At 39.3% G+C, this 22,574-nt stretch overlaps 2 protein-coding genes across 2 annotated transcripts; both read left to right on the plus strand.

Moving 5' to 3' along the window:
* Positions 1-19,156: 19,156 nt before the first annotated feature.
* Positions 19,157-19,516, plus strand: LOC129095751 (snaclec 7-like). Its single transcript, XM_054604309.1, has one exon. The coding sequence runs from the start codon at positions 19,157-19,159 to the stop codon at positions 19,514-19,516; it is 360 nt and encodes a 119-aa protein (XP_054460284.1).
* A 2,110-nt stretch (positions 19,517-21,626) lies between these two features.
* LOC129095752 (snaclec 7-like) lies at positions 21,627-21,986 on the plus strand. Its single transcript, XM_054604310.1, has one exon. The coding sequence runs from the start codon at positions 21,627-21,629 to the stop codon at positions 21,984-21,986; it is 360 nt and encodes a 119-aa protein (XP_054460285.1).
* Positions 21,987-22,574: the final 588 nt, after the last annotated feature.

Genomic DNA, 22,574 nt, shown 5'->3' on the forward strand with positions numbered 1-22,574 from the left:
TGCACGACGCAGCCCTCTGATTAAGTCAGTAACATACCCAGATACCCTGATCTCACACACACACACACACACACACACACACACACACACACACACACACACACACACACACACACACACACACAGTAGACTTTAAGTCTGCAGGCAGAGAGAGATCTCCATTCTGCAGAAGCAACATGGTTTTACTCATCTTTGAACACATACATGCAAATTCATATATAAATCTTCACACACACCCTAACATACATTTCTCAAACTTGGGGACACTTCAGAAATATTTAAGGTGAAACTTGGGATTTAAATTCCTTGTGTGCTGTATCATTACTAAACCACACACCTGGAAACATTACTAAACAGCTTGTTATCAGATGTCTTTATAGGGAAGATTTTTTTAAATAACAAAAGCATTAACAGCTTAAAAAATGGAACTAAGAATAACTCAAACCCCTCTTATAAACTAATATTTTGATTTATTGGTTTTTGACACTGAAAACATTGTAGTATCAGAAACATTCCCTGAAAAAGCAAACTAGAAAAGTGCAGACCCCTGTACTGAGAAGCAGGATTTGAGTTAGCAAGGTAACTACAATTTTAACCAGCCTGGTGTCACCAAATGGTATATGATTGACTTAGTAAGTCATTTAGCGTTCAATAACAACGGCATTCTTGCTTTTGCGTGTCATTTTATGCCATGTTATCTGTACTGACTGCAATGTAAACGTATCCATGTGACTCTGCTACACTCAGAGCAAGTGACCATGGGTATGAGGGGAAGTGGAGAGGAAAAACAAACACAGGACTTTCAACCAGGAGACCAGTATTTGTGTCTCAAAGTGACATTATGTGATGTTTTTTCAGTACTTATGTTACGTTGTTGAATTCTTACTTTCTTTACCTACTTAATCTAAGCCTAACCATGATGTTTTTCCTAAAACTAAGTGGTTTCTTTCACTAAACTGCAGACATTTCACAGTGACGAAGTGGTAAATGACACGCAAAAAGACTAAAATAAGTCATTGAAATCTTAATGTGCTTAAAATGTTGTGCTACTTATATGTATTCCCATGACATCAGGTTGTGTTTAACCCTGAAACAACCTGAAACAAAGAACATATAATATGAGTCGCTTTAACACCAAAGCACTTCCCCGGCAAGACTCACTTGAAAAAATGTGCAAATGTCATGTTGACTACCACTACTTTAAATTAGGGTCAATTCATTTTAGGAAAGGAAAGAGAGGACGTATTATTCCCATGTGCAGACCCCCACCATTAGCAAGTCATTTAAGATAGAAATGAAAATTACAGCCAAGTGTCCACACTCTCACCATCTGTGATAAAATGGGCAAATTGAAAATGGCATAGTTGGTAACAAAACCCTTAAGTGTATCCCCAAAGCTCTCTTGGAGCATACTGACACTGTTTTATCATCTAGGGCCTCCACATGAGAAATAAGACATGTAAATGGTTTATTTAATACATGACCAACAACCACAGACTACATACCATTAAAGACAGGCTGCTTTCACTGTTACCTCTGTGTGAGACAGTGTGGAAGTGATGTGTGGCCACAACACCAATGTGTCCCAAGCAATATACAGCCAGTAAATACATGTTACTTACTTCCACAATAATTAGTATATTATATAATTGAGCTCTTTTAGCAACCCAGTAGTTTTACGTTGACTCATTGAAACATAAATTGTACCAATGTGGCCTGTGGGGAGCTGTCACCACCAGGGTCTGAAGAGACACCCACTTCCACCCCTTCCATTAAAGGGGGACCCTCATTGAATCTCAGGGCCAGCTCCTCAGTAGGTGATGACTCCTATGTAGGAGCGTGGGCAGATTATGACAATGGACCTCTGGGTCTGTGCCTGGTAGGCCCATATAGTAATCCATCCATATCCCCAACCTCTTCTCAAAGTTGTCTTTGTTTCTGTTGGTTGCAAGCAAAAAAGCATTTCCCTGTGTTTTTGTATACAGATATTGTCCTACAACAGAGACTAATTGAAGCACAAAAGCATTGTACTTGTACATATACTTGTGTACTTGTTGTTGTTTTCGTATTCTGTTAAAGTATAGTTTGCTCTTCATTTGTGAAGTGTGCTGCTCTGCTGCCAGAATACTTTGCAGTTTGTGACTGGTTGTATGCTGCAAACATTGGCTTTTCCTGTGAACACACTCGTACCTAGATTGAGAAGATAAATAAATCTTGGAATTATTCATCTGGACCTTGCCTAGCTTTAGTAGATCATAACATAGTGATAGAGTATGACTATTTTATAAACTACTTTATTGATGTCAGTTTTTGAGCCACAACATAGTCAAAATGTGGCCTGGGACAGACTACGAAAGGCTTGCTTTCAGCCTAAGCTTAAGAGGAGACAGCAGTCAGTAAATGTATATAACAGTCAAATAATATAGGTTGTTAAAAAATTGTTTCTGCACGCAAACACAAAAGGTCCAAGAGCATATAGACATGAATGAGCACAGAAAATATCAGGCTGATGGGTCCAGTAGTATGTGAAATACCGCAGAAATACACACACACACACACACACACACACACACACACACACACACACACACACACACACACACACACACACACACACACGACTGAACACACGATCTCCCCACAGTCTTACGCCTGACTAGAGAGATTTGGATACAAACAAATATTTATTTGACGAAAAATAAATTAAAACATCTCAGGAGATTCGATGATTTGCAGTTGGTTTTTTTGGCATGTTTTCTGCCCTGCTGTTCAGTCCAAAGTATGCAAAACTGGAAAATCCCATTATCCATCAAAGTACAAGCAACAAATTGAGTGATAAACAAACTAAATAGTAATGGGTTCCACGCAGATTGTCCCAACAGTCAGCGTTTATACAGAATAATCACTCAATGCTTTATTTTGTCTCCCAACAGTTTCTAAAACAGCTGTCCCAACATTATTGGACTTATTTTCCACAGGCACAAGAGTAATGGGGTTTTATACAGTTTAGAAGAGTTTTTGTTATATCCAGGGGGAGCTGATCAGTGTCTGGAATCATTCTCTCTACCATTACTCTGATCTGTCCCAGTAACTCAACAGGAGGCGCGAGCGTGGAGAGCTGCAGATGGGTGGAAATGACAGGAGCAGATACTTATAACATACATCAATGTCCTGAAAACACATTTCATGGATACACATGTTCATAACCAGCGAGCAGGCGACAGCTTGAGGTGGTCAAGTACAATGCCCATGCAAATCATAGCAACATTTTTGCTCTGTCACATAATTGTGTGGTAAACATTCAGAGTGAACATCAGTGGAAACTATTTCTAAGAATATCAGGGAAATATTTAGTAAGAAAAATATTACAGATGGCGCCTACTGTGAGAAAATCAGTCGACAGAGTCTCCCCCTTTGCTTAGGTGCTCCAGCTTTTCAGAGTCAACTGAAGCTCAGTGTGGAGATGTTTGTTACTCTAAGCTAAGTATCAGACCTACTTGTTAGATAAGGTAAGTCCCTGCAAAAGTCACTTCTTAGGTACTGTAGACCATGGTGTGAATAAAATCTTCAGGATACTGCTCAACTTCAGTGCATGCAATATAAAATATCTCAGTAATCTATTTCAAACACCTGAACTAGACAGTATGCTGCCTCAAAAAGAGTTAAACTAATACACAGAAAAGTGTGTATAAAAAGTGCCGTATAATTCACATAAAAGATGTAGGGGAAAGAGATGGTTATGTCTTAGTTAGAGTACTTGGCAGAAACCCATGCAAACACAGGGAGAACATGTACACTCTTCATAGAAAGGGCCCAGCTGAAAGTGTTGGGGCTGAAGTTATGGCTTTGCTTTCTGTGGATAGTTAAAATTTTCATCAAACCAAAACACTTATTCCATCTCTACCTTGTGATGAGCAACGAGTATCTCGAAATCCTGAATCTGAAGTAGCATTTTCACTCAACTTGTGAGTTTATATTTTTGAGTATCAATCTTAATGGACCGCATCATGGCAACCATTGCCAGCAGCATGCTGAGGCTCAGGGATCTTGTTGATGAGCTCCGTCTAAGGGAGGTTTTCCTCATGATGCATTGAGGTGATGAGCTCACCCAGACAGAGCCAGATGTTGGATAAAACCAAAGCAATGTACTTTACTCAACAGCTTCCAAGACCTCCTTTTGATCATCATAAAATTGCTACATGCAGTCTCTTAGACCCGTTCATGCACCAACAGGACCATCTGTTCAAAGTCAAGTGTCAAGTCCACATCATTCTGCACAAAGGCAGAGAGGAGAAAAGGCAGCAATGTTTTTAATAATCACTGCTGTGGAGATGGACTTGATTTATCCTTTTTTACTCATCTCCTCTTCATTCAAAGCAATGGGGACATTGATTGACCTGAGTGTTGACGTTTCCATTGTTCCTGGGATGAGGAGATGGATTCTTCCACCACATACCTAAAGATTTGTCTCTGAGCTGACCCTGAGCACTGGACAACTTTCAGTCAACAATATGACAAGATCATACATTATCCAGCTGGAGTAGCTCAACTGCTCCTTCAATCAGACTGAAGTCTGACAAGAAGTCACACCAGCCTTTTCTAAAAATGAACTAATAGTACTTAACTAATACTTAACTAATAGATAATCATCTCACCTCTGCCTAAAGGTTAGCCTCAGCTATGTCAATGTCTGCTCTTTGGCTATGTATGTGTGCTCAGGCATTCAGGGATGTCTGTCTCATGTTTCTGTGTCAACTTTGTCTAACTCCGTAAGAAAAAGTTAAAAGACTTCCGTGTCTTTTTGGCTTCATCCATGGCAGCGGCCCAGACAACCTATTTGTCCCTATTTGTATACAGTCACTGTCAGTTCTACTGTGGATTAGGCTGTCATTGTTTGACTTCAAATTCACAGTGCAGCCAGCATGATTTTAAGTTGAGCTAACAGTGTGTTTTGCAAGCTGGATGACACATTTGTCCCCTCACTGCCAGCTTCGCCATCAGAGGTAAAAGATGTGCCGTGTTATAATTCATGGACAACAGGGGTCAGGGCCGACGGCAACATGTCATCTGAACTAACAGTATGCTGAGCAAAGGCACAATATATAAATATATACATTTAGCATGGATGCCTGTTCCTCCTGTTTTCGGAATATTCTTATTTCTATTACCTCAAAACGTAAATACAAGGCCTGTGTGTTGAGATGCAAACCACAAATTTCGATTGTTGCCAGGAAACTTTGTTTCATGTTTCCTGCCAACTTCCAACAATACACTGTTAAACAAAAAAAACTATAACCTGAGCATACAAGAAATATTACATTTCATTAAATACTTAAGTCAGACAAGAACATAGATACTGGAATATTGATAAAGTTGAGGTATGGAAACATTGTGGTTATGGCAGATAAACTATGGTTAAGTTTAGTAAGACACCTTTCAGTTAAGACTTTGTAAAGATTGTTGTTATTGTGGTTCATTTTTAAATTAAAGCTGCAAGCAGCGATGATCGGACCCTTGCACCTTCATACACATCGGGGGTACTGGGAGGACAGTGGTCGAAACAGCCAGGCAAAAGGTTGGCTGTTTGCATTGAGGCATCTCACAAGAGTCTACGACAATTGGTTCATGGGTTATGGAAGAGGGTGAGGCTTACATTTAGTGGACGTGGTTATGAGTATATAATGACATGCAAATATCCACAGGACCCATTACATTACATTACATTACAGTTATTTAGCAGACGCTTTTATCCAAAGCGACTTACAATAAGTGTATTCAACATAGGTATTCAAGAGAACTACTAGTCACCAGAAGTCATAAGTGCATCTCCTTTCTTAAACAAGCATCTAAGAGCATAAACCAGAGCAAAAGTACAGTTCAGAAACAAACTAATATGAATACAATAAGTGCAACAAACTAATACGAATACAGTGCTAAGCGGAAGGCTCAGGACTCAGGACCCTTATCATGCTTGAGAATTTTGGAGCATATTCTACAAAGTATGCTGAAGTTACAACAACTTCTGTTTTATGGCGGAAGGTGCTTCATCGGAAAGGTCTTAGGATTGTACTGACCAAATTTGAAATGAATTCTGTAGGAGGAGCTTGATGAAGTGGTGAGGTGCAGACATAGACTCTATCCAAGAAGTGGATTTACTGACTGTGACGTCACCCATTGGTTTGTGGATTGCCGTTTTGAAGCCACAAGTTTGTCATTTTAGTTGTCGATATCTTTTTGCAACCAGAAGTGACACGAGAGTATGGAGCTAAATACAACCCAACGCTGAATAAGACTTTTTAGGTGAACAAAAAGGTAACAATTAGTTTTATTAAACTGAAAACAAACTATGAAAGGCCTAAAGTTCTAAGAAAAAAACAAGGACCACAACACCAAGGTAGCATCCTGTCAAGCACAAGGTAGCCACGCCCTAAAAATGACCCTGCTTTATGGTTTATTTATCTCTAAATAGGACCGTTATTTAGTAAATTAACATTGTGCTGTTTTGAAGAAGACTTAAACTAGCAATTTAGACCATAAACTCATGTTTACAATGTTTACTGAGGTAATAAATCAAGTCCTCTTTTTGCAACCAGAAGAGTTGCCTCTTGATGGCCATTAGAGAGAATGCAAGTTTAAGGCACTTCCACATTGGTTTCACTCTTCTGACCCAGAGGTTGCCGCCTTTGTGCAGAAACATCCAATACAGACTCAATTGTACACTGTTCATATGTTTACTTTCTGTAGTGCTAATATATTTAACTTAGTTGACAATCTAAAAAGTGCCTTGAGTAGTTTTCTTGATAAATGGCACCCAGGCTTTTGTGTCCTGTTCTAAAGGGTACAGTGCATATTACGTGGTTGGGTATACAGCATATGTCAGCACACACTAAAACACAGGTATATAAAAACACCTTCTAATCCCTCAGAGGATAAAGTCATTACAGTTTATTCCACTATGAAACATGTCCCAGTCTTTCCAGCGAGGGCTCTCTATGACCTGCCCCGGCCACAATAAATAATCCAGCTACCTTCTCTACTGCAATTTCCTTTAATAACCTTTTCCCAATCTAGACTGCAGCTCAAGCATACAGTACCACCCCTGCTATATACGTGGATATGCTCCCTATAGAAACTAAAACACACTGGGTACTTCCTCCTTTTTGAATGTGTCCAAATGTACACAAAAAAAGTGGGGGAAAAGAAGAGAAACTTTAAAGTGACAAATATTGGCTTGGAGAGAGACAGAGGCTATCAGGGGAAATTTATTTAGGCTTGGGGCTGAAACGGGCTTTATTGGTGTTTGGTGAAAGGTGGATGTTAAACCCTCTGAATACTGAAGAACAAAGTTTTTCTTTAGGTAGAGGATCGAGAAACAGGAAGGAAACTTCTATAGCCTGAAGATAAAACTAGGCAGTTACATTGTATATAACAATAACGTCTTTTTTTTATTATTATTAATATATCTTTTTATTTTCAGCAAACTTAGAAAAAGGGAGTCGGTGATTCATTTTGGCATGTGCTAATTGTACAAACACTGAAAGAAGATATGTAGCAGTTTACAAGCCTGGAGCTGAAAATACACGGCCATTATTTCACAATTTGTAAGTTATATTGCAGAATTTATGTTTTTGATGTGATTTTATAGGTAGAAGCTAAAGGCAAAATAATTGTATTTCTCAACATTAGCGGCTAACGCAGTCATAAACATGAGTGCAGACATTGTCAAAGGCCTGAGTCTTGTCCCCCATTAAAACAAGTCAAGCAAACAACACAATAAATATAACCTATAAAACTCATAATAAAGCAGGGGGGTGTGTGTTTGTGTGCACTGAATGTAAGATGCAGCTGCAATATAGGTCTTTGTGCTTTCCTGTATTGGAAAGGAAAGAGGAATATAATACAGGTGCAAAACATCTGCAAGACTTAAATAAAGTATAAATAGTATAAAGTACATGCACAGTGTCTCAACTCCTGTAACATTTGGTTTGTTTGTGAAAAAAAGTTAGAGCAGCATAAAGTCATTTAAATGCGTAATGGATACTCTCACCCTCTATTGCCTGCCCACTTTCTCATACACACACACACACACACACACACACACACACACACACACACACACACACACACACACATACCACAGCTTCATATCTCTTCCCCTGGTCTTGTCGTTTTTGTTTATCATCATCCAACGCTGTTTCAATTTCTCTAACTTCCTCTTCATTCATCCCCTTGTTCTCCCTCTCTGAGCTTTTTCATTACCGTATTTTTTCTTTATGTCTCATCACGTCTTTTCTCTCTGCCTTTAAAACACACAACTAGACAAGCTGACTGGGGTGAGGACACTTTATCTCTTGTTTACACACACACACACACACACACACACACACACACACACACACACACACACACACACACACACACACACACACACACACACACACACATCGTCTGTCACTTCATGCCTCTTTTTGTGTCCACACAAGTGTACCCCGCCTTCTGTTCAGCCTGAGTCGTCCTCCAGCAGGCTGACCTCCAGCCAAGGTCGCCTTGGAGACATGATGAAGAGCCCGGCTGAAAACATTTAGCCAGCTTCATTACTCCCCTTCCTGACCGTGTGTGTGTGTGTGTGTGTGTGTGTGTGTGTGTGTGTGTGTGTGTGTGTGTGTGTGTGTGTGTGTGTGTGTGTGTGTGTGTGTGTGTGTGTGTGTGTGTGTGTGTGTGTGTGTGTGTGTGTGTGTGTGTGTGTGTGTGTGTGTGTTTAACAGAAGCAGGGCTATCAGAGCAGGACAGAATAGAGGAGTGCAGTGGAGAAAACACTGGACAGTCTATAACTGTGTTTGTGTGTGTTTTGGTGTCTGGACAGCACATCAAAAATGGAGCCAAGAAATCAAGACACCACATTAATAGCTGTTTGTAACAGTGTTAAAATGTTTTGGGCTATGCTAGTGCAGCTGTAGGAATGGCATTTAAGATGTCTTTAAAACAAGTTAGATATTGTAGTTTGGCAGCTGATTTGGCACATCAGCACAATCAGCAGCTGGAGCAGCTCCTGGAAGGGATTTAGATTAAAACTTTCCTGACACTTTTCCTTTGCACAAACGAGAGCAGCACAATGACCCTTGAGGACATAAAGTGTGCGCCGTTATTGGCATTCGAGCAATTACTGTGTCTGGCCACTCTCGGCAGGCTCTCGGAACTAGTTTGTTTCAAGCCTCTGCCCCAGAAGAAGGAGTTCAAACAGAGGGAACCTGTTTTTGCAGAGAGGTCAGTCGTCTTACAAAAGAAACGGGAAGCTAAGCGCGAGGCTGGTCTGACTCGTTGTAGTCAAGAAGTAGCAGGAGTAATGAGAGTGGTGACAGGGTTAAATAAGCACAACCCAAAGATTCTGATCTCATCGGTGAGAGTCCTACCTCCTGTGACCTGACATGCAAATCTCTGTTTGCAAATCTTTTGCTTGCACTTTGCATTTTCTGTGCTGAGATTATAGATTAGAAACAAATTAAACTCTTCTTCTCGGGGTTAAAAGCATTATCAGTTGTGGTGTTTTTGAACGCTCAAGAAAAATCATGACTGTTTGTGTCGCTATGACAACAGTCATTCTTTTCCTTTTTGGGGAATAGGCTTACTGTGAAAATAGGTTAAAAACTTTGAGGGAATAATTTGAAAAATAATAGTTTTTTAGTAAGCTATTCATTATAATGCAATGTTAATATTATCAGTTGTCTTTTTATTACACACTGTTGACCATATGGAGTGTTTCCTTTTCCTAACCAAATTAAAACAGACGGTGTCTGTCATTTTGTCTGTTTCTGACAATGATTTATTTTCCATGCCTCTTTATTGCAAGGCAAAATCGGCTCATGTTTCATTCAGCTTACCTTTGTGGTTTTCGGTGTATAATGAGCCTAACAGCCTAATTTTAGGTCAGTTAGTGCTTCTGTGGACCTGCCTTGACAAAAGTCAAAATGTCAATGCTCCTGTTTGTTTTTTTATCTATTGTCCATATGCATTTACATGATATATTAAACCTTAATGTAAGAGAGCATTATTTTGAGCCTTAAGGTGAGCATATAGGACACAAGTTAAATCCTCAAGCCTTGGTCAACATGCACATTATGAATTTGAGACAATCTGTTGCCTTCCGGTATTGTATATAGCACAGATCATGACACATCTGGACGGGCAATCCGTCTATGCCAAGGCTCCGCAGGACTGTGGGGAGCAGGTGGTGGAGAATCAACAGAGCTTTCTTGAGGGAAAGCTGCATCCAGCCTTCAAACTCAGCAGGGCTTTCGCAACTAGCAGGGACGCAGATGCTTTTGTGTGTGCGTGAGCAGGTGCATGCGGGCGAACCATAGATGATATGAATGGACATTTCCTGCTCTATTGCTACTGTCTTCTCAGTGTCCAAACCGAACAGATAATGTCACAGCCTCTGAGAGGATGTGTTTTTTATGTTGTTTTTAAGCTTCAAGATATTATGAGCCAATGTTTTACTTTAACGAGCTGAAACGCAGGATGATTGCTGGAAGATAAAAAGAGGAGAAAATGACAATTTGTGACAGTGAAAAATGTTTTTTTTAGATCACTCACACATTCTCACATGCTTAATCTCTCCATGTCACATTAGTTCAAAGGGAAAGAAAAGTCAAAGAGATTTATTTTCCAGTTTTCCTGTCTCAAGATGTTTCTGTGTGGTGGTGGTGGTGGTGGTGGTGGTGGTGTTCTTCTGCTACACCTCCCTTCACACATTTCCTCACACCATATAACCTTATGTAGCTTATTATACATATGATGGCTATTCCCACTGGGTGAGGGACGGTATATTTTACCCTTAATTTTTAGTACATAGCGAAAACCCTGTGACCTTGCAAATGAATATTTTCAAAAGTAATTACCCACAATCCCTCAAAGTGTGATTAATGATGTGGAAAGAACCAGGGGGAAGTAGTACTGAGATGAGTCCGACATTTACATCTACACACACATATATATATATATATATATATGTATATGTATGTATGTATGTATGTATGTATGTATGTATGTATGTATGTATGTATATATATATATGTATATGTATATATATATATGTATGTGTATATATATATATGTATATATGTATATATATATATGTATATATGTATGTATGTATATACACTTCCTGTAAGTCGCTTTGGATAAAAGCGTCTGCTAAATGACTGTAATGTAATGTATATATATATATATATATATATATATATATATATATATATATATATATGTATATGTGTGTGTGTGTAGGGCTTACATGTACATTAATCAAGTCACCATCAATCATTTCTGTGAGACTGAACACATTACCTAAGAGACACAGACAAGTTTTTAGCCTGCTGCCTTTTAACATGCTCTCTGTCATTGAGAAGTCACGCCTTATTCTAGTTAATCGCCTGTTTCATGTGAAAGAGTGCAGGGCCTGAGGCTTGTGTTTTGCAGAGGGTGTGGCAAGGTTGTCACCCCTCTGTAAGTAGCTCATATGTGGTAAAACAAGAGACGTGTTCTTCAGTGTGATCTCCGTATGTCAAGTGTTCAGGACAGCAGTTCTCAAAGTGAGGGGCGTAGAGGCCTGACAGGTGGGGCGTGAGTGACTGGTGGGAACGTGTGATGAAAAACTAATGTTTTGTTTTCAAAATGTTTTTCAGGGTGAAATAGTAATCAGTTATCACAAAAGCACTGGTGTTCATTCAGACAGATAACTACTGAAGGTTTGCTGAATGGACAGATATTTGACAGGGATGAAAAGAAAAACAGATGCTGCTTCTGAGACGTACAAGACAATGTGCTCAGTGGATGGCAAACTGACGAGAATATTACAAAGCAGGGCTTTACAGAATAGTCTGAAGCTTCATAACGTTGAAAATCAAATTATTATTACACACGCACACACACAGCAAGAGACACAGTGCTCTTCGTCTTTGAAATCAGTTCAAAAGTCAAAATTTATTTGAAGAAAATATATGTGTAATAATTTCCTAATTCTATTTTTTTTTTTTTTACTTCACTCGCGCACTCAACTGTACATTTTATATAATCACGTCAAAACAAAATCATATTCTATCTTTATTTGTGGGGCAATAACATCATAAAATATGACGTCAGACATTCAAAGCTTTATTCAAAAACTTCTAATGAAGCCTTAAATGAGAAAATGACTTTAGGTCAAGCCACATGATGAAGCCTATCTTGCTCTTGGGTTCACAGTGAATGTGGTGGAGGATGAGGAGAGATCAGTGTGTTTCTGTCTTTAAACTCTGGCAGCTGACAGTATGAGACCGAACAAATTATGAAGACATTTAGAAACATTACACCCCAGTCAAGGCAATACAAAAAGCGGTGTGATAAAGTTCAAGTGGAAGTCATGTTTTTTTTATTTGAAATGCTCATGATTTTGATCTTATTTTAATTTCAATAAAAATTTAAAATTGCCCACATTGTCATTACTATGTTTTTTGAGAACCACTGGCGTATGAGTACTACGGTGGCTGACGCGAAAACAGGAAAACTTGAATGGCTCCTTCAAGAGCCAGTTTTCGGTTTGTCTGGGCTACTGTATAAACATGTAGATATAAAGGATATTATCATTATTATATTATATTTCTGCCAATAGATCCAACTAAATGCTACACATTGTTCCTTTAAAGTCTCTCTCCTAAAGTCTTAGACCCTGTCTACATTACCCAAAAACAAAAACAATGTCCGTCCACACATGTGTTCCGAAATGATTTGCGTCCAGACTTGCTACCCTGAAAACGAATATCACATGACTATTCACGTACACTGGGCATGCACGTGCCGGTGTAAACAGGAAGTACATTTGTTGCTTGGTTACAGATAATACGATTACTCTACTCTTTAATAATAAAAAAAACAGTCGTGCTTGATACTTAAGAACTTCCTCTAAAATCTTTCTCCATAAACTCAAACAGACACATTTAGTGGAAGATTTTTCAAGCTTAGTTACAACACTGCAGGTCTAACTCTATCTCTCCCACACAGACAGCAAGTTTACTTTAAAATGAACAGTTATTAAACGAAGTTTACTAGATTATGGGTCCATACATTTGGTCAAAACAAGTCTCTCACTCGTTTCCTCTCGGTTTCATTCATTGGTTATTTGTGAAGTACACAATAGTTGTTGAGAAGAAAATAAGCATTAATTAGAAAAGGAAAGTCCTCCGTTTATCGTCTAGCGCTCTCCTCAAAGCCTCAAACCGGGACTTCAGAAGTCCGTTCTGTAGGGCTGATAATGCCGCTGGACATGCCGCTCACTAATCGCTCCAATAACAGCTGTTTCCTCCGCATGTCGGCAGTAGTAGAAATAATAAATGCAGAATTGAACCTCACAACAGCTGCTAGCAATGAAAACTAGGTCAGCAACGCCTGTAATCTGATAACCATGTTGAATTACCTGGTAGTCGATCGGTAATCAAGGCTGTTGTTGTTGTTCTCTTCCGGAAAAGTGGTAAGCGTGTGACGAATCAGGAAAGGACACGTAGTAACTCCTAAGAACTGAACCGAACTGCTTCGTTTTCCACCATCCACACTATCAGGAAAATGCGGCGTTTTCAAACTTATCAATCCTCGGGAGCGTTTTCAAACTCCTCCGTTTTGGGTGCCCGAAAACTCCGGTACAGTGTGGACGCTCGGTGCAAACGAAGCAAAAGATATGCGTTTTCAAATGAAAACGGGGTAGTGTAGACATGCCCTTACTCTGTGGCCTCAGACGGAGGATAATCATTTACTTTGATTGGGCCTAATGGTTTGGCCCTTGGTTTGTGTGTGTGTGTGTGTGTGTGTGTGTGTGTGTGTGTGTGTGTGTGTGTGTGTGTGTGTGTGTGTGTGTGTGTGTGTGTGTGTGTGTGTGTGTGTGTGTGTGTGTGTGTGTGTGTGTGTGTGTGTGGTTGGCTGTAAATAGGGCGAAGCTTATCTGACCTCAAGGCAGCCTCTCCTTGGGACAGAAAAGTCACTTGACCTTCCACCAGACCTTCAATTATCCACATTATGACCCTGGTGAGAGAAGCAACGTGGCTGTGGGTCGATGCCTAACAACGTTAGCCTCCAAGAGAGAGGAACACCTAAAGATGTTGTTTATTTTATTGGCAACATGGCACGTTTTGTTTTTTTTGGTAAATTCTACACCGTTATATACAAAATCAATAATAAATCTCACAAAATTGTGAAATAAAATGAACACAATGGTCACATACACATTTTTTACAATACCACAAATGCTGTGCCCACAGAAATCGAGCTCACTGTAACTAATTACTGTCCTCTAATTTTCCCGGTGGCTTTTAAACACCAATTAATGTAATAAACTGTGTCAGAATATCAGAATTTACCCTGAGAGTATTATTTCAAAAGGTTTTTATAATACAAATATGTGACAAGATGATGTAGTAACGTTGATTAAATGTGTATTAACAGAGCTTCTGAAGAATTATTGCAATATCACTCAATATTATTCGAAAAAAACACAAAGTATTTGACTAATTGTAACAACTAATTGTAGAGCCGATCAGTACAACACGTTATTTTTTTTATTTACACATCTGCCATTTGCGTTATATCACCAGTTACTGCACGCTTTATAAGTTTGGCTGGTTGCTAAAATGAAAATTCTCCTGTAAAGCGTTTTTGGCTTGTAATCACTGGCTGCAGGATTAGCAATATGCTTTACTGTAACAGGAAAGCATCCAGTCTGAATCCCTGTGGGTTCTTCTGTCCTTAATGCAATGTTTTGCCTTTGAAGGTTATACGGTGAGCAATCAGATGGCCTCTGTAGAGGGTGTCTGCGTATTTGTGTGATTTAATATAGACTGTGGTGTGTGTGTGTGTGTGTGTGTGTGTGTGTGTGTGTGTGTGTGTGTGTGTGTGTGTGTGTGTGTGTGTGTGTGTGTGTGTGTGTGTGTGTGTGTGTGTGTGTGTGTGTGTGTGTTTACTGTATAACCATGCTGAGGTTAAGCAGTATCAGAAGGGATCCTGGGTGTGGAGTCTCTTATCTCTATTCTGAATAATGCAGTTGCCCCTGGGGCCAGAGAGCAGTCAGACCCCCTCACTTTAAAAAAAAAAAAAAAACACACACACATACTCATAAATAAACATAATGAACGCACACACTCACGACGAGATTATTTAGCTCACAGCCAGTTCATTTCACTCAATGACCTTTTCACTACGAGCAAAACGCAGCTCCTGTCCACGCAGGAGTCAGAAATATGTTCCATGCAATTACTATTTCATCTATCAAGTCCAATTAGCTTAATTAAACCATTGTTAAGGCGCTCAGTAATGGGAGCGGAGCGGAGCAGAGGAAGACTTTCAGATCCATGAACTCAGAGTGCCTCATTTACACAACACACTGTTGTCCTATTTGACCTCTGGGGCTCTATTTTTGTGAATCAATGGCACATGGGAGCAAAGCGTAGTCAATGGCAACAATTTGTCTTTGACTGTCTGTAATTGGTTTGGTCAGACCAAAAGAAACTGCCATCTTAGCACCTTCCACATATGTGAAGATATGGAGCTGAATAATAAATGTAAGGAATACATGTATCTGTATAGCACTCACAGTAATGATTGAACACCAGACATACTGTATCACTGCTGCATTATGTGTTAATGCATTACTGAAGTCAGTGTTCAGCTTAACATCATTGATGCGTTTTGTGTTTCTTCACTTCTATCTGTCAGATCTCAACTTTTCATCTTACATTGATAATTCCAATTCGGAGTGCAGAAAGTCTTGTCTTTTTTTCCTTCCGCTGATTCCTCAACATGAGGCATTATTCATAATTATTGTCCGTTCAGCAGCAGATCATCAATTTCTTGTCCAGGGCAGGGCTCGCTTGTAAATCTGGAGGAGACCATGGGCCGCTGAGGTGCTTATAGTACCCATGTGATTTACTTGTCATATTAATAGGCTGAGACTGTGAGGCTTTTTCACACTGGGCCATATATTTATGACATTGGTGTCGATGGACACTTAACACTGTCTCTAAGTTAAACCTATTAGTTTTAAGGGCAGTGTATGGCAATTATGTTGTGATTAATGGTGACCTTTATGACCATCATTTAAACCGTTTCCACCTGAATGGTGAGGAATGATTTAAATCAATCAACACAAGAGGCCAAACTAAAATGAGGACTAAGTTTTTTTTTAATTCGACAAGCCACAAGAAATATGTTGAAACATACAATTGCTACTGCAGTTGATCCGTTTATTGTTCCATTTAACCCAAATATCAATAATGCCACCGGATATCTTGCAATTGAACTCGTACAGTCCTGTCCTTTCAGTTAAAAACTATAGTTCAAATCTGGTGGATATGAACTATTAATGTCCACTTTCATTTTCTCCCATCTCGATCATTGTAGTTCCCTCTAATAGTGTCTTGTGTGAAGGTGCTCTAAATAACTTGCAGCTGATTGAAATTGCACTACTAGCTGTCGGGCCCTCTTTACCCCTGTTATTGCATCCCTCCATTGGCTTCCTATGATATTCAGAATAAACTATGGGATCCAGTTTATCTGCATGACCTTGCCCTCAGACTAAAGGAACAAGATGATCAGAAATGTAACTGTCACTTACTTTGTAACCGTGTGTTCTAAAAAAAAGTGCTATATGAATAAAGTTTTACTGTCTTATTAACAAACAGGTGATCCGTCCCTCATCTGGCAGCAGGGGTAAACTGCTGCAGCAGTGTTGAATCAAATTACATCTGGGCACAACTGCTCACATCACCAAATATAACAGCCGTAATGTGCACACACATGTCAACAAGCACCCCAAGCTGGTCCGCAAAATGTGAACAAAGAGTGCTGAAACAGCGTCCAGTGTAGCATGATAACTGTATGGGAAACTGTATCAAGCTGCACTAATCAATATTTTTACATCAACAATATATCACATGACTACTTGTATGTGAAAGGGGTCGCTAGTATGACGAACACAGAGAATGATTACCTGGCTCTGCAGCTTCCCTCAGATCTACGGACTGTTTTAACGCCTGTTGCGTCATTGCTTTGATTTTTTTAAGGCCTGCAGCTGATTACTGCTCCACTCCTATCTTCACACCTGTTTTCAGCAACAACAAAAAACTCCAACGTCCATCTACCTGCTCCGCACCAAACCTTGGTCAATGCTCCTAAGCTTCAAAGTATGACACTCTACGTACCACTCTGGCATCAGTTTTGGACGCGTCAGGGACGGCGCATCAATATAAGCTTGTTACATGCATATTGGCCTTTCAAAATAAACCTCACAGGAAGTTTAGGGTTTAGGCAGCAAAACCACTAAATCAGTGTTAAGGAAAAACAGCATGGTTGACATTAACTTCACTGTCTAGCGACTCACTTGATGTAATAACGACTCTGGTGCGTTTACATTGGAGTAAGTTGAAAGCCTGTTGCTTCGCATGAAGACGCTCAACAGCGCCTCCATGCGTCAGTGTCAGACACTGAGGAGCGCTAACCTAGCTGGGATATTTGACGCATTGGGAGAGAGAACGGGATGGACATAAATAGTAAGAGACTGGTGAACATATTGGAGCAGATAGCAGATTAACAGCATAGACTGTTTATAAGCCGTGGACATGTTTCCTGAGCTAATACAGTCCTTTTCTTATAGACTTCTATACAATCTAACCTCAGAGGTGTTGCCCCCTGATGGCCATTATAAATAATTCAAGTTTAAGACACTTCAGCATTGGTTTCGCTTTTTAAGAACCATAGGTTGCCGCCTGCTAAAGAGCCAAACATGTATTTTAAATCATGGTGGAGACGAAAGCAAGTTAAGAGAGTGAATATTGGACTTAACATGCATCAGGTGTCTGGAAATACATCTCCAAATGAATGTGAATGCTGTTTTACCGGACTTTATAATGTCAGATGTGCTTCCTGCTGAATGAAATAAGATTAAATAGATTTCTTTCGTATTTGGTAGAAAAACCATGCACATTTCTTATGGTTAATGTTTCAATTCTTTAAGAACACATAGTGAAATTTCATTGACCTCCATTGTATCGGGATGGCTGCAGAAGTCTCAGCAGTGGAGAACTGAAAGTAGCATATCACCAGGCTGCACATGTTGGAGACAACATATCATGAAATATTAATCGTGAGTCTTGTACAGCACCAACTTGGGGTTTTTAATTTATGTATAATGAGGTTAGATTTTAGTTTTAAACTCTTTCATTTGTGTTAACTTAACTTGAAGCAGCAATTTCATTCAAATGAAATACTGTAATATGTTTAACGTTAAAAGCAAATGTGAGGCGGTCGCTGGAAGATGACGTCTAACAAATGGCTGCAGTGAAAACTGCAATTATAATTTCTGACTTCTGTTCTTAAGACTGTTACTGTAAGAACAATGTATTGTCCAAAAGTCTTACTTTTACAATTATTAAATGAAGATGATTATGAACAGGAAACATGACTACCTAGCTATCATTTGTTTCTCTCTGTGTGTTAAATCCACTATGAAGATATTTTGCTTGTTAAACTCATTCCAGTTTTAACAAATGTGGAGCACCAATGTAACCCCTGGTTTACTTTTGCTTGTGTGTTTATGTACGTCATTTGTTTTTCTCTTTGTGTGTTAAATCTACCATGCAGATGTTTTGCTTGTTAAACAAAGTCATGCAAAATCGTATCCTGAACAACCCTGACACTTAAATGACACTATTAAAGAGAGGACACAGCCAAAGAATACAACCTCATCTTGAGCTACAGACCAACGACCATGGAGAGAACCATCTTCTTACTTTTTCTTTGTACAGCTGTTGACGGGGATGTAGGAACACACATTTTTGTTAAGCTGGATAAAAACTGGATTGACGCCCGGACTTACTGTGAACTACATCACACTAGTCTTTCCTCTGTTAGTAGCAAGAGTGAACTAGAAAGACTCCTATCGGTGACAAATGAAATGGGGAATAAAGCCTGGATCGGTCTCCAACGAGATCCCAGAAATATTACTAACTGGAAGTGGTCAGGAGGCGGAAACATTACATACGAAAACTGGGCCAATGAAGAACCAAATAACAAAGGTGAGAATGAGTACAATGGACAAATAGTGGCTAATGGAATATGGCATGATGTAAAAAATACAACACAAATGCATTTTTACTGCATCAATGTTACCGTGGTGGTGGAGGAGAAGTCCTGGGAGCAGGCTCTGGAGCACTGCAGAGAGCACCACACCGACCTCAGCAGCCTGCTCTCTGAGACGGACAACCTCCTGGCACTGAAACAGTTCAACAAAGTCCGCACCACCGAGCGAGTGTGGATCGGCCTGCGTTACCTAGGGGACCACTGGCTGTGGGTGAACGGTGACCCTCTGGAGTATGAGGCCTGGCCCAAGAGAGGAGTTCAGGAGCACCAGTGTCCTATACAGAAACGCTGTGGAGCTTTAACCAAAGAGGGGCTGTGGGAGAACTGGGACTGCAATGATGAACTGAACTTCATCTGCTTCTAATGTATCTGGTAAATTAAAATGGGATGACAACTGTTGCTGTTACTGACTTGTATTACAAGAAAGCAACTGCGAGAGTTACGATTGTAACCTAAATGCAAAGGAAATTAATAATATATTACACTACATAATCATGTAAAATCAGATCTAAACTCATTTTCTATTAGCTTTTTTTTGCTGTGACATTATTACCCTTTCTTGCTTGTACCACTATATATTCTCTTTGGAGACACTGAAAACTATTAGGAAAATTAAGGTCATGTTGTTTTAGAATAATATTGACACCTTTTATGTAAAATTTTGTGGATGAAAAAAATCTACTTGTTCAACCTTTGACCTTTCCAGCATGCTTTGATTGTTGACTAATTTCTTTTTTCTCTAATTACTGACTCAACACCTTCGCAGTTGTTACTACACAAAAAAAAACTCTGTAAACATTATTTTCAGGCAAACACTTGATTTTGAGATTTAAAAAAAATACTGTTTAAATTCAGCATTTTATTTAACCAAAAAATCTGACTGTAACTTGCCCTGATTTTGATTGTTTTATGCTGTTTTCACTCTTCTCATCTCACCTATATACTGTCAAAATCGTAAAAAAAAAAATCATTAACTGAAGTGTGCTGTGTTTGTGTAAATAGAAATAAAAAAGTCCCAGTGAAACGGAAGTTTGAGTGTCTTTAAGTTCTGTTCAGTAAGATGTTACCCATTGAAACAGTTACAAGAGAGATTGAAATCAATTCCTCACATTTGATTAAACCATTTAAAAATGGTCGGGCTGAGAATGTAGACAGATCTACAGAGGAATGTGATGCGACGAGCTCCATACGCACGCCAGAAGGGTTTTATATTAACCCCAAACATGATCTTACCTACTTGGTAACTAACCTAACCAAGTAGGTTTTTTGCCTATACCTCAGGAGACTTCTGGCAGAAAGCCCTGAAGGCAAACTTCTCCGAAAAAAACACCTCCCTTGTTGCTAAAAAATGGCAGATTGATTGATGGATGGGTGTCATGATATTATTGGTTGTTGGTACTAGCTAACGTTAGCACACTTCATATTTTGTTTTTACAAGAAGAAAACATAACTGGAGAATGCTTTAAGAACAGATTTCATTGACCTCCATTGTATCGGGATGGCTGCAGAAGTCTCAACAGTGGAGAACTGAAAGTAGCATATCACCAGGCTGCACATGTTGGAGACAACATATCATGAAATATTAATCGTGAGTCTTGTACAGCACCAACTTATGGTTTCATTTATGTATAATGAGGTTAGATTTTAATTTTAACCTTGTTCATGTACTTAACCTGAAGCAGCAATTTCATCCAAAAGAAATACTGTAATATATTTAACGTAAAAGCAAATGTGAGGCGGTCGCTGGAAGGTGACGTCAAACAAATGGCTGCAGTGAAAACTGCAATTATAATTTCTGACATCTGTTCTTAAGACTGTTACTGTAAGAACAATGTATTGTCCAAAAGTCTTCCTATAACAAGTATTTAATGAACATGATTGTGAACAGGAAACATGACTGCCTAGCTATTTTTGCTTGTGTATTTGTGTACGTCATTTGTTTCTCTCTTTGTGTGTTAAATCCACCATGAAGATATTTTGCTTGTTAAACAAAGTCATGCAAAATCGTATCCTGAACAACCCTGACACTTAAATGACACTATAAAAGAGGGGACACAGCCAAAGAATACAACCTCATCTTGAGCTACAGACCAACGACCATGGAGAGAACCATCTTCTTACTTTTTCTTTGTGCAGCTGTTGACGGGGATGTAGGAACACACATTTTTGTTAAGCAGGATAAAAACTGGATTGACGCCCGGACTTACTGTGAACTACATCACACTAGTCTTTCCTCTGTTAGTAGCGAGAGTGAACTAGAAAGACTCCTATCGGTGACAGATGAAATGGGGAAAAAAGCCTGGATCGGTCTCCGACGAGATCCCAGAAATATTACTAACTGGAAGTGGTCAGGAGGCGGAAACATTACATACGAAAACTGGGCCAATGGAGAACCAAATAACAAAGGTGAGAATGAGTACAGTGGACAAATAGTGGCTAATGGAATATGGCATGATGTAAAAAATACAACACAAATGCATTTTTACTGCATCAATGTTACCGTGGTGGTGGAGGAGAAGTCCTGGGAGCAGGCTCTGGAGCACTGCAGAGAGCACCACACCGACCTCAGCAGCCTGCTCTCTGAGACGGACAACCTCCTGGCACTGAAACAGTTCAACAAAGTCCGCACCACCGAGCGAGTGTGGATCGGCCTGCGTTACCTAGGGGACCACTGGCTGTGGGTGAACGGTGACCCTCTGGAGTATGAGGCCTGGCCCAAGAGAGGAGTTCAGGAGCACCAGTGTCCTATACAGAAACGCTGTGGAGCTTTAACCAAAGAGGGGCTGTGGGAGAACTGGGACTGCAATGATGAACTGAACTTCATCTGCTTCTAATGTATCTGGTAAATTAAAATGGGATGACAACTGTTGCTGTTACTGACTTGTATTACAAGAAAGCAACTGCGAGAGTTACGATTGTAACCTAAATGCAAAGGAAATTAATAATATATTACACTACATAATCATGTAAAATCAGATCTAAACTCATTTTCTATTAGCTTTTTTTTGCTGTGACATTATTACCCTTTCTTGCTTGTACCACTATATATTCTCTTTGGAGACACTGAAAACTATTAGGAAAATTAAGGTCATGTTGTTTTAGAATAATATTGACACCTTTTATGTAAAATTTTGTGGATGAAAAAAATCTACTTGTTCAACCTTTGACCTTTCCAGCATGCTTTGATTGTTGACTAATTTCTTTTTTCTCTAATTACTGACTCAACACCTTCGCAGTTGTTACTACACAAAAAAAACTCTATAAACATTATTTTCAGGCAAACACTTGATTTTGAGATTTAAAAAAAATACTGTTTAAATTCAGCATTTTATTTAACCAAAAAATCTGACTGTAACTTGCCCTGATTTTGATTGTTTTATGCTGTTTTCACTCTTCTCATCTCACCTATATACTGTCAAAAT

This window comes from Anoplopoma fimbria, chromosome 9, assembly GCF_027596085.1.
Source record: "Anoplopoma fimbria isolate UVic2021 breed Golden Eagle Sablefish chromosome 9, Afim_UVic_2022, whole genome shotgun sequence".
Lineage (NCBI taxonomy): Eukaryota > Metazoa > Chordata > Actinopteri > Perciformes > Anoplopomatidae > Anoplopoma > Anoplopoma fimbria.